Below are 14,010 nucleotides of genomic sequence, written 5' to 3'. Positions count from 1 at the left end.
GAAACGAACGAATGATACTCAACGAAAAAGTTTCGATCTGTTGATTTACGCGGGTTCTGGTGAAACTATCAAATGCAAAGCGCGACTTAGAGCTCTAGAATGGAGAAATAGCGATGCGAAATATTTCCAATCTCGAAGTTTCATGTTCAAAGTTCTCGCATTGAGCCATCTTGCTCCCAATGCCTGATCCTTTCCTATGTCGCACCCACCATTCTTTACATCCACACACAAATTGCACCCTTTGCGCCCCCGCTGCATTCGCTACGTATGAATCCTCTGTCAGAGAAATAACAAAGTTCCCAAGCTCGAGACTACAAAGTTCGTGACAGTTTTATTTTTTTGTCGTCTGTCCCCGGTTCTTTGTTTCACATGTCTCACTCCGCTGATCATTTCATTCTTTGCCTACGCGGAAGCAAAATCACATGATTCAATGAATTACAAAGAATTATTTCTCGCCAAAAGAATGTATTCTAATTAACCTTTAATAAGATGAAACTATTATATAAATACGAATAATGAAATATTTAATAAAGCAATAAAATTTAACATTAATTTGTACATGATTTATAATTAATCCTATAAGAAATTTCTCAATTAAGAATATATAATGTAAATATGTTAACAATAAAAAGAATTATTCGTGTTAAAATTATTTTGTATAATATATAATCTCTCATTTCTTAGACATATTATAAGATAACTCATGATAATTTCATATTTATCATTATTTATGAGATATTGCCAAAAAAAAAGATGTAATACATCTTCTTTTTGTGTATACTTTTGTAATAATATAAATGTTATAAAAGAATAACAAAACGTAATAATAACTTTGAAAGAAGTAAAATCTCTCATTTTCAACAATTTAGCTCTGTTTCTGGATCACATCCGGAATATCTCAATTCTCTTTGCCCGCATGTCCAGATTCCGCTATCTCCTGCATGTGAAAGTCTCATGCATAATTTACTCTGTATCATGTGATACAAAGTACAAAATTAACTTAAACACAAACGCGCTGCACCAACTTGGAAATGTGCGAGAAATATTTCTCAAGTTGGAGCGAGTGTCCGCCGAAACGGCCGTATCGATTACGAACGCTACAATCTAGGGAGCTGCATTTTCGGCGCGCATACCCGGGAATCAAAACACGTCACGGCAAAAGGAAGGGAAAAAAGGAAGCGGAGCGAAATAAAAGGAAGGGATTCTGTGCGGACGGATTCCTCCATCCTTTTGTCTCGATGTTTTCTCGCAGGACTATCGCGCTTCACGGGAGCTTCCGCGGCCGATGCTTTTCCAGATTGCGCCCGAACCCCATCCATTTGCGCCGGTCGTCGATTTTCCTCGGCGACAGAAATAACGCGAAAATCGCATCCGCTTTTTTCCCAGGGAGCTAAAGATCGTCCCTACGAAAATATATGCCGTTAGTTGCGTCCAAATCCACTCACTGACGTCATCGTATTATCACGGGCGCGGAGTCAAGTAATTTATTCGCGCGTTGCACACGAGCTGACATTTTTCTATCATATCGGAATCATAAAACATTCGCATGACAGATCAACGTGACGCATCCCCGTGACAAGTGTCGCAGTTTTGACGGGAATATTGCCACTGACGCGCCTTGCTTACATGTGTAATGCCTGACCGTTGCAAATCACGCTACCTGCGCTCGCTCGGACGCGTTGAAAAATTGCAACTGTGACGAGAACACGTCGCATTCTAAAATATGCACCGGCGACATTTTTGACAGCAAAACAAGGCAAAAAGCGCATATAAAAGGCATCACATAATTCTTGTTTATTTAACTTCTTTTATAAATATTTCAATTAGATCTGAGATTTTTATAAGTAAGTAACAATGCAAATGAAGTTTTGAAAATTAAAGTTGATAATGATTCGGTAATTTAAATATAATAATAATAAATTAAATAATTTAATGTAAATATATACATTATTTAATTATTACATTACATTATTTAATTATACATGTATATATGTATGTGCATATAAATAATAATAAAAATAATATAAACGTTATTTATAAAGTGACCACGCGAATAACATTTTCTCTCATGTTAGTGCGTTAGTCACATGAGAGTAACAACGCTTAAAAATCCGTTCTGTTGCTTCACAGGATTTTTGTATCTAATCACTGATACTCTCTGGCGAGATTCAACGTTTCAAAAGCATACGAATCATTTTTCTGACCATTGGCCGCCATCTTCAGCTCTTATCCCTAGAGAAATTTTCATGAAATATTGCGCCCAGTCACGTAACATGAATTGCGACTATGGAATTTCCGATTCACTTGCCTTACGTTCATGCATTTGCCCCTGAATTTCCTTACATGCATCCGCTCTATCTGAAAGATCGTGATTGAAAAATCTAAAAAAATTAAATAATACTTTGAAGAGACAAATCTCTTCAAGCACCGCGCCGAGATGTAATACATTATCTATATTTCGTGCACGGTATATACATTGTCTAAAATTCGCTTTAAAAAATATTCACTTAAACGGACCTTAACTTCGCATAAGCTTAATACATAATTCTATAAGGGAGACATATGGCAGAAATTTTGCAAATTTCCGTTTCTTCCGTTTCTTCCGTGCCGTATAAATTCTGGACGCGTTAAAATGCATGCCGCCGTTCAGGCGGAACGACGTCTTTGAAAGAACATCTCGAAGTAATTTTTCTTTCCAGCAGTGAGTCCCGGCGAAATGGCTCCAACGAAGCTGGTTGCGGGAAGATTGAGAGTCTCCGATTGTTTTTTTAGAATTTTTTTGAATTCACCCGTAGGGAGAAGAGAGAGAGAGAGAGAGAGAGAGAGAGAGAGAGAGAGAGAGAGAGAGAGAGAGAGAACCCGTGTGCCGCCGCCGTGCAATTTCAAACGTTACGATGTCCCTGGGGGAACGAAGCTACAAAGTAATTTTTCCCTCGCTTCTCTCCCTCGCTCGCAGGATATTCCCGGTGAAACTTAAAAGTGCCGCGAAACCCAGTTTGCCTCGCATGACCTCTTTTGAAGCTCGCCTATGTAGTTCAAGCACTTGAATAACGAATGTAACGACGTTCCCCGTCCGTAACGTACGACGTTCTACGACATTGTGCACGGATACTACTCGCGTAAACTAAACTACGCTCAGTATCATATCGTATGTTACATTTGCAATTGTTAAGAGAAATTCATGTGTCACATCAATGCGTATTAGAGAATTAAAAGCTTCTTTACGCCAAAAAGGCTATTAGAATTCGAGTCGTGACTTAAATCGGCTGCGGCACGTCGCTTTTTTATGGCTAAACGGCGTCGATTGCCAAATTGACGCGTTAATTATGAAACGGACATATCGCGGCTCCACATACGAGCACGGAATATCGAATCGACAATTTAACCCTTTATTCGATGAACCAGATAGGATCAAATTATCCATTCGTACGAAATAGCGGAACGTATGCAGAACAAAGCGAACTTCAAACACTTTTTCCTATCAAACTATTAATTGAACAAAGATAATTATTATAACAAATAATAGCGATTATTGCACCCTTGTTGTAAAATTAACAAAGGCATATTTGTCCGCAAATACGTATTAAAGTAAAGAGATTCACTTGAAGTAATAAAAAAAAGTACAAAATGCTATTTTTATGAAGTAATTGTATATTCAACAACTTGTGCCACACGTCACAGCAATAAAAATAACGAAACCAACCAATCTAACAAATAATTCTATAGATTGAATCTTCAAAAACATCGACATTTCAACGGATAGCTCGCCTGGACTATATTCTTTTAATGCGACCCTTTATTATAGTTGACATTTGGATGCAAGCCAGTTCAAGACTTTCGCCATCATTCCTATCTCTTCTTCCAACTTTCCTTCTGCTACCATACTCAAGAATATTAACGGTAAACTGCAATCTCACATGCGGAATATGTTTTCTTTTTTAACGAAAGTGCAGTTGCAGCAAACGTTGTTTAATGCGAAATTTTAATGAGGCAGTTCGTTTCAATAGCTCTCAGCAATAAGTATCGCAGTAAGCTACAGTTTTGTGTGTTTACGCTGTCGATCGTATCTCTCTCATTTCTTCAAATATCTACCATATCATTACAGAATATACAAAGTAATGTACAGTTAAAATATAAGTAAAATAATTTTAAATTCTCTAAGTAATTTCAATCTTGAAAACTTTTCTTGAAAATATCATCATACTCTGATTTCATCTATACTTTAAAGCACATGCCAGCTAAGATCGACGATTTAATCTGGAAAATGCGAGCCAGATGGGATTAGTTATATGAATTATTCGCCGGAAGGAAACGAATCGTGCACGAGATTATGAAAATTCATTTCAAAGGCAGATGAAACCAATATCGAGTCGTAGTTAATGGTGAAAGCTAAGCGTGACACGTGCAACGACTGTAACGTTACTATTCAGCAACGCTGAATAGATTCGGTTCAATATCAATCGTTTATAGAAACGAACGATCGTATAATCGTCGTTTGAACCGTTGGGTATAGGGTTTCAACAATATCGTTCACATAGCATTAAATCACTTTCTATTCATTAATCATCGAACGGTAGGTTACGTCATAGTAGATTTATATCTCATTTCGGCATTTTGCCTGCTCCATTAAATTCCCAATAATATGAGATGAGAAAAAAATCCCTCATTTTGATGATCATATTGTATACTTTACACAAATAATAGCGATTATATTGTATACGACAATTAATTGGTAGTTAAATTTAAATTTTTATATTACGCAAAATTGAAATGTTAGAATTATTTTCTTGTTGAAAATTCATTTTTTAATAATAAAGCAATATTTGCAATAAATTAATATTTGCGATTCGTATATAAATTTTCAATTTATCTAGAAGTTATACTGTTCTATTAAACAGCAATAAATTTGGTTTTAATTATTTCTTGCAAAAAAATTTTTATCAATCGCTTTTGATAATATCATGTATATTTAATTACGACAAAAACGCGATATAAACTATGTATAATGTTGTACTAAGTACTATGAAAATACGGCGTGATGAGCCGCAAATTCCTTAATGATTATTGCCAACTAAAGTTAGCATCGCGCAAATATTTCCGTAAGACCGTCGGAAGTTCAAACAACGACGAGACTCTCAGATCCCGTGCAGAAAGCGACGTGTATGGCCAGCCGAGTATGAACAGACCGCATTCCCGCGGTCAACGAGTAATGCGGGTCGTCGTTTGGTCGGGCAGTGGATACAGTTAAACGACATTGCTCAGTACTCAAGTAATTCTCGTTCTTTTGTACACGACTAGCTGAGCTAATCCCTCTCGTACATGAATCTCTCGACTTTTGCAGCGGACATTTTCCGATTGAACCTTTTATCTATGTACTTTTGATTCGAACTATTCGATCCCATCGCACGAAACCGAGAAATGTAAGCAGAAATGAGCAAAAAAGCTTCCGTTTATCTTCATCGGAGATTTGATGAATTCCATTCCGATCAAATGATTATTTTATTAAAAATTAATTTTGTAATATTTGCATGACAGAAAAAAAAATACCAACACTCGATGTAAATGATGCGTGATAAGTGAATTTTTTCCATAATCAATCATCGTTGAGAAAAAAAAACCATCAATCACTCTTGTAAAGAATTTATGTTAGCAGCGAGCGTGTTTTCTCTTTCGCTCAACAATCTCGTAAATAGAATAATGTATGGAACAAAGGGACACGGTTCATCTGCATGATTCTTTCATATAATCATATAACATAAGAGAACATATCCCGCAGTTCATTCTACTACACATTATTCACAGCGAAGATTACGGCTATCGTGTATGATTTTCTTCTATATTTGCAAGCTGCCAAGCTTGCAAAGGAAAGAGCCTTGGAAAGTGAGCAGCTTTGATACCTTGCTCGAGAAATAATTCACTGTTTCGTTCCCTGAATTGCAAATCTCGACGACAGACGAACATCAACCGACATGGATCGCTTGGATGAGCAAGGCTTAATAATTTATAATCTCCGTCAAAGCCGCACGTCTCTTTCTCGAAAATACCGCTCGTTTCTTCAAAGGGGTCTAAGGTGCGGAAACAACATGGGGCGGGGCTCTATATACAACCATTGCTATCTCCTTCTCGTGTTATTTCCCTTTCGGTCTATCTTCATTACGCGAGGTAATCCCGCGAGGACAATACGTTATTCTCGTATGCTGCGCTAAATACATTTACCAAAAAACTTTTACGGTACTGTATTAAATCGTTTTATGCTATCATTGAAGCCATCTGTTTTTCCACTGGGCAATTTATCTGAAACAAATTGTCCAGAAAAAGCCTCTTTGACTCTAATAATAGAACGCGGCTGTACGTAGCATTCCACACTCGAGCAAAAACCTATTTTGCACAATATTCAAAGCAAGTATTGCCTTATATTTCGAAAATAATAAAATATTTATGAGCGACCTATTTTATTATCGTTAAAATAATCAATAACTAGTTAATAATTTACTAGTTAATTAAGTAATTATTGTTATATCCTTCAATTTCCTAATTAATGATTATATCTCGAGCTAATTACAATATAATAAATGTAAAGTTTACATATATTTTACTTACTCAATTACGAAAGAAACTTGTCCATATTTTCGTGTAAAATTTGTATCCATTGCTTTATCCTGAACATAGGCAGGATATAGAAGATTATTTATTCCATTATCGGCTTGTTTCAGAGTGGCGGCCAGAGTGGTGTATGGACAGTAAGCGTGATTATACTGTCGATTGGCACCTGGGTGGGCAGAGTCGGGCCACGTCCAGCAGATGGGGAGCTCGCGCTCCTGACGTCGCCGCGTGAGCGATTGGAAACCGTTCGACAGGTTCTTTCTGAGGTGCCTTTGATCGACGGCCACAATGACCTACCGTGGAACATCCGCAATTTTCTCCATAACCAGTTGGCGGAGTTTGATTTTGACAAGGACCTGCGTCAAGTCACACCCTGGAGTAAGAGCGCTTGGAGTCAAACCGACTTGGTCAGACTGCGGCAGGGCATGGTCGGTGGTCAGGTAATTGCGATACAAAATATAATACTATATATTGAAAAAAAAAAGAATATAATATTCGAACTTAATTTTAATAATACATCTTTTCAGAAACATAAACGATTGAAATCGATCTTTTGTAGAAAGAGCTTCAAATAAGATATTATACTTATTATAAATTATTATAAATCTTTTTATTCTTATTTCGTAAAATTAAAATTCATTAAAAGAAAATTTTGTAATATAAAATGCATACGTTATATTTATACAATATGTTATATTTCCTTGTGCGTTTTTAATAATCCTTTTTAATTCGCGCAAGAAAACGCATTGAAGAAGCTAGTTGTATTACTATGCAACGTAATAAGCAATCTGGGCTTGGATGTTTCGCGGAAACCATACCAGAGATGACTAGGCGCGTTTCGGATGTCGGCGATATTATGAGCGTGACGGATTGAATGCATCGATTATCGTCGCATGCGAGCACTCGAGAGCTCGTTAGGTCTGAATGATGCGAGCATTAAGCGCGTGTCATGCTTGCATGCATATATATATATATATATATATATATATATATATATATAGTCGTATATTGTATAAATGATAGTGATCCATGGAGAAACACTCGTGCTAAGGATAATAAATTATAATCAATGTAATAATCTTATTGAATTTGTTTTATATTTTTTTCGAGAATTTATTTTAAAAGATTTAGAAATTTTATATATTACTTATAAAAGCGCAATCTACTTCCTCCAGTATATTGCGTAAAAATAATGAAAATATATGTTGTTTTAATAAAATGTAACAATTACGCGAATAGTTGCGCCAGATGGGAATTCAGAAGACAAAACAATTTTTTCAACCGCAAACTACATTGCGGATTACGACAACTTGCATTTTTCTCTGGTAAAGTTAAAATATATTGCATAACTGAAGATTAAAACTCCATAGTTTTGCAGATTTCTAATATTATATATACATATTGTAAATTATATTATAAAATGAAAACATTTTTTTATTTTAATTAATTTGTGATCTGTAATCTTTCTGATGCAAATATAAACTGAGATATATTTTAAACGATCTCCATTTTTGAAAAGTAAATTGAAAATGTTTTTTTAAAAAAATAAAATATATTTTTTTATATTACACCTTCCGCACTTTTCTTTTGGACTATTCCGTCGTTTCTTCTTAAATATACAAAAAATACGGCTTCTCTCAACTACCAACGCAATCTTTTTCAATAATATATATAACGATTATTTTTTTCTTCTTTTTCTTCTAGTTTTGGGCCGCGTACGTGCCATGCGAATCTCAACATCTTAACGCGGTTCAGCTGACTTTAGAACAGGTGGACCTCATTAAGAGGCTCATAGAAAAGTATTCCCAGCACATGCAGTTTGCTGCATCGTCGAGGGGTGAGTATAGCTCACCGTAATGCGAATCGTAGATTGCTCGAGAATAATGTGGCGCGATCGACAAAGCGACAGCTTCAACCATATTTCTGACTTCTAGAAATTTTGGAGGCTCACGGGAGGGGCAGAATAGCTTCCCTGATTGGAGTGGAGGGTGGGCATAGTCTAGGAAGTAGTTTAGCCGTTTTAAGAACACTTTACCAGCTGGGTGTACGGTATCTTACGCTGACGCACACCTGCAACACTCCATGGGCGAAAAGTTCGTCGGTGGAAGACGACGATGAAGATGGTAAATTAGATGCAAGTTTGGAATAAACATCTTCTTTAGAATGAGTGGAGCTAAAACTTGTGAACTTAATCTCATAAAGATTCATAGATCCATAAGTAATTAAGAAATTAAACTACAATAAAAATTTAAAATAAATAAAATACTTTTGTTCATATTTTCTCTTTGTGTTTTTCTAAATAACGAAATATATATGTACATGAACTAATAGAAACACATGTACATATACATGCATATTTTATATATATATATATATATATATATATATATATATATATATATATATTTTGATATTTAAATAAAAAATAATTACTAAAAATTAATGCATAAAATTATATTAATAGAAAATGTGATAAAATAATTTATATATTAATGTCATTTAATGACTTGAAAAACAGATTTATATCGTGATTTTTTAATGTAGATATCATGAAAAGTATAACTAATAAAATAATAATAATATATCTTCTAGGTGGAGGCCTGACAGCATTCGGCGAGACGGTAGTTAAAGAAATGAATAGACTTGGAATGCTGATAGATCTCAGCCACACTGCGAGAACAACCATGAGAGATGCTCTAAGAGTCAGTAAAGCGCCGCTCATTTTTTCACACTCTTCGGCCTTTGCTATTTGTAATTCTTCCAGAAACGTACCAGACGATATTCTCAAGCAATTAGTAAGTATATAGAAATTTCTGTAGTCTAATCTACAATGTAAAATTGTATTTGATATTAAATATTCTTATTTTTTGTAAATTGTTTCTGCCTTAAGATAAAATAAGATACATTTTTAATCGTAATGTAATATTCAAAAGCTCAAAGAAAATTTATGTATAAAAATTTTATAAAAGTTTCCTGTAAAACATTTTGTATAATAATTACGACACCTATAATTATAAAGGATGGCGTTTATGGTACAGTTATTCGATTTTCTTGCGGGAAAATTTGTGCTTCGTAAGACAATTGGCAATACGAAAGAGCAACACGATGTATCGAAGATAAAAACCTTTTCCATTTTCTCTGTCTGCCTTCTCAGATCCTCTTTTCTGCGGACAGATAATTATCCGGGGCAGCGGCCAGAGTTCCAATAGCAGCTCGAAACATTTACTGGCGGCGATTCCTTTCTATTGTCGAGTTTTGTGCTCCATTAAGGAGCGCTCGGTTCACTCCAGCTCGTTAAGAGGCGAATTATCAAGGTCGAAAATTAACGGCACCGAGTCGACGGTGAATGCGGTACCGCGATAACGAGGTCTCCCTTCCGGCGCTCGTCGATTCTATCGATTCTTCTGTCGCCCCGAGGGTTGTACGTTTCGTTTCCGAAGCAAAGGCGCGGCCAGAATACAGTTTTCCCGTGTGCTAGCGGAAAATTGCGTGTTACATCTCTCATTGAGCTGACTTGAAATTCCCGGTGCGACGATGCGAAGCACGTTCAAATCGCAGAACTATGGAATTACGCGCTTCATTCCCTAGCATCACGCTTGTATTTTCAGGCTGATAACGGCGGGCTGGTGATGGTCACGTTTTACAATTATTTCGTGAAATGCGGATCTCAAGCCAGCGTCTCGGACGTGGCCGAGCACATATACTATATTAGAAATCTGATTGGCGTGGACCATATCGGAGTCGGCGGAGATTTCGATGGCATCAACAAGTACGTTGAAAATGATATAAATCGATGTGGAATTAATTAATAATACCTTTTAAAATATGAACTATGTTTTAATCCTCAAATAATTTGCATGTAATATTGTTGCATAATGATAACTTCAGTTGGAATTTAATTATTACAAATTCCATAACATTATAAACTCTCAGAATAATTGATCCTTTATATTGACAAATTAATCTTTAGTAAATTATTTTTTATAACTTTCTTTGCGGTAAGAAGAAAATTAAAATTGCACTCCTAACGTGTGAAATCTCTTTCTCTCCGCAGAACTCCTCGTGGTCTGGAAGACGTCTCGAAATATCCTGAACTATTCGCCGAACTTCTGCGGAGTGGCAAGTGGAACGTGCTCGACCTAAAGAAAGTCGCCGGCTTGAATTTACTGCGAGTCCTCACACAGGTTAGAGTCGATTAAGGTCCAAGGTGCGGTTGTACATACATATATGCCTTATGGCGCTCCGACGGGCCTTAATACCATCATAATTCTACCGTCGCAATAGGTGTTACTAGTCTCGCTACAGTACATGACTGCGCTGTACAACCTTCCTCAGACATACTCATAAGTCGTCCTCTTAAATATTCAACAAGCGTGAAAAATGACGCCAACAAATTTTCATTACGCGATGATCATTATTATTACAGTTTCTGTCACAATTCACGAGTAATTCTTATACATAAAAATTAAAGAGAGGTATATATTATTAGACGCAAATTTTCTAAGTTTATAAATAACACAATAATTTTATAATGTATTGCAATATTAACATCTCTGTGGCATTAATATTAAAAATAACAATATTATTTGCATTTTAGGTGGAACGTGTGAGGGATGATTTGAGAACAGCTGGAATTACGCCGTTCGAGGAATATCTTCCAGACTCGCCGGACACGATCGGCAATTGCGCTCTGGATATTAACTCCGTGCAAAGGATTACGGAAGTCTGATCGATCGACTGTACGCACTGCCCGACGACATGCGAATTAATCTTATGCCAACACAACCGTTCCACGCAGATGGACACGGCCAAGAGACAACCGGACATGTCGTCAGAGCGTGGACTTAAGGCGAAAATTCGATTATCTCGTTCACTGCGATCTGTACGCTCGCGAAAGTTCTTCGAACCTCGTGCGAAAGCTCAATTGAACGTCGACATTTGCGAAGGCTCAAAATAAACCTACCTCGATACCTGTCTCACAAAGGCGACGAATATCGATTGTGTTTTATTTAAAAGAAAATACGTTCGCGCATTATATTAATAAAATATTAAGAAATTATGTTTATATCAGGTCAATAATTAATTATAAAAATGTCACACGTTTAATTATAATCTTCTATTTAAGAAAATCGAGTATAAGTTTTATGATAGCGGAAAATTTACTTGGAAAGAATTCTCTTTTAGTATCAATTCTAAACAATGCTGAACTATTTATACAAAAATTGCAGATTTGTAAATTACGACATTTAATAAAAACGATCTGTTCGTCGCTGTTAACTATCCGCGCGCGCATATTATACAGACAGACTTTTCTACTCGATAAAATTCTAGTGAATTAACAGGGCTGGTCATTACTTTAAGATCTCCACTATCTTGCTGCAAATATCTTTACGATTATGTAAATATCTAAACGATAAGCGATGCGCCATCCAATATTCGCGTGGAGATAAACGTTATTTCGCCGATGCACGAGACTGTTTCTAAACTTCGATGTCTTCCTCTCTTGGAAACGATCGTAATATGTGTGTGAAACTGTGAACCCCGGCTGTATACCTTTGAACGTCTTCCTTTCCCTCATTGCACCGACGAAAACACGTGCTCTACGAAGCAAATGATTGTTAGAAGGAAGATGTCGATATCATGTTTCTACGAGCAGCATACATGACACTCATAATTAAAAAAATTCTGAAATTTTTCCTTGCATTTGTAGATATTTTTTAAATTTATTATAGCTTAAAATTTGAAATTTAATTTTATCCAATTTAATAGCATTGTTATATTTTAAAAGATTTTTTTATGTATATATTTATATGGAAAAAATTAAATGATATTATTATTTTGAAATATTTTGTTATATAGACTATGTAGGAATATATTCTTACAAATATTTAATTTTAAACTATATTTTGGATTCTGATCCCAAATTAACTTTAAAATTAATATATTAAATTTATTATTTAATATTAGAATATTTCTTATCGTTGTTTTTTATCATTTTAAAAATAATTTTAAATATGTATAATTAATGAACATAATAACATAATGTAAAATGCTTCAATACACTAATATTATTTTTTATAATTATATAAAAATCATTAACTTGCAAAGAATTTTTAAACTGTAATATTTCTAAGTAATTAAATTGTCAATAAAAAATTGTCAATAAAGAAATTATTTATCTTTTAAATATTAAAACTCAAATTTGCACATATCAAAACATAAAACAAATCTACTTATATTTTATATAGCAAAAATCATGATAGTTTTGCATAAATTTTGCACAATAATGCTCGTAATTATGGATTTTATCAAATATCAAATCGCGAGTCACGAACTCGAATATGTTGCTCGCAGTGACAGGTGTCGATGAAGACATAATTTATGACGGACGTACGTGTTTTTCGACGCATTATACATATATCGGGCTGCAATCTATTGTTAAAATGCACCCGGCAATTTCCTTGATCAAAGCATCATTTAAAGACGGAACGTTTGAAATTGCTTGGAACGATCGATTACAAGGATAAAATCGCTTTTGTTTCTGGTAATTTTCACTTATCGCCGTCCACCTATCTGTGTCTCGTGTGCACTTATTATATAATTCGCCCAAAATGAAACCCTAAATTAGAACAATATAAAAATTGCGTTGACAATTTGGACAAAAGCTAATCAATTTGCGCGAATTATACCTCACTCTATTCGTTGGGAGCAGGTGATAAATTCTAGGATATCAAAAGTTCCGTTGTATCTCTCGAATGAATTCTATAAATAAATGTTTCTATTGTAATTTTGCTATATTTCTTTCTCTCTAAGACACATGCACGTAGCCAGAATATTTAATAATGTATACTTAAGTTTAAAATTGTTTTCAGTATTTAATAATTTTCAATTCTCGACTTTAATTTTAGACTGATTTAATCTTAATGTAGTTAAATAAAAAAAGGTTATACATTATTTATATTTATTTACAAAAATATTTATAGTTTATTAAAACTGCAAGTTAAATGTATATATGTATTAAGATTTAATAAAAAATACATAGGAACTATGCAAAATAAACTTAACTTTATTATCTAGTGCGGTATTCTGACATATATGACGTATCATACATAGCTTTTTAATTATAACATGTAGTAATTACATAAGAACATGATGATCAGTGATATTATTGTAAAAAATAATGACGGTTTTTTACAAAGTGTAAATAGATGGGCATTAATCATTAATATGGCTAAAACTTACATTTAACGTTGAAATGGAAAAAAACGTTATTTACAGACGACATTTACAAGGTACATAGTTTACGCTGACTAACACTTTAACACATCAGAGATGATCTCAACCACTGTAAAAAAAAGATCGCAATTTAATAATGCACAAAGTAATTTCTAATAAGTTACATGACTA

The 14,010-nt window shown here is 34.7% G+C and overlaps 2 protein-coding genes across 2 annotated transcripts in view; one reads left to right on the top strand and one right to left on the bottom strand.

Annotated features, from left to right (window-relative positions):
* The window catches only part of LOC105429014 (dipeptidase 1), a 100,617-nt gene extending 87,227 nt beyond the window's left edge, over positions 1-13,390 (top strand). Inside the window, exons 2-8 of the mRNA XM_011641660.2 lie at positions 6,714-7,043; positions 8,308-8,440; positions 8,538-8,726; positions 9,196-9,398; positions 10,212-10,372; positions 10,658-10,787; positions 11,201-13,390. Coding sequence (XP_011639962.2) covers positions 6,714-7,043; positions 8,308-8,440; positions 8,538-8,726; positions 9,196-9,398; positions 10,212-10,372; positions 10,658-10,787; positions 11,201-11,332 — 1,278 coding nt within the window. The 3' untranslated portion in view covers positions 11,333-13,390. The remainder of the gene's footprint in view (positions 1-6,713; positions 7,044-8,307; positions 8,441-8,537; positions 8,727-9,195; positions 9,399-10,211; positions 10,373-10,657; positions 10,788-11,200) is intronic.
* Positions 13,391-13,649: 259 nt separating this feature from the next.
* The window catches only part of CalpC (calpain C), a 29,991-nt gene continuing 29,630 nt past the window's right edge, over positions 13,650-14,010 (bottom strand). Inside the window, exon 16 of the mRNA XM_011641659.3 lies at positions 13,650-13,948. Coding sequence (XP_011639961.1) covers positions 13,922-13,948 — 27 coding nt within the window. The 3' untranslated portion in view covers positions 13,650-13,921. The remainder of the gene's footprint in view (positions 13,949-14,010) is intronic.

This window comes from Pogonomyrmex barbatus, unplaced genomic scaffold (genome assembly GCF_055798465.1).
Source record: "Pogonomyrmex barbatus isolate J1 unplaced genomic scaffold, ASM5579846v1 scaffold6, whole genome shotgun sequence".
In the NCBI taxonomy this organism is placed as follows: Eukaryota; Metazoa; Arthropoda; class Insecta; order Hymenoptera; family Formicidae; genus Pogonomyrmex; species Pogonomyrmex barbatus.
This window is presented reverse-complemented; position numbering and strand designations above follow the sequence as displayed.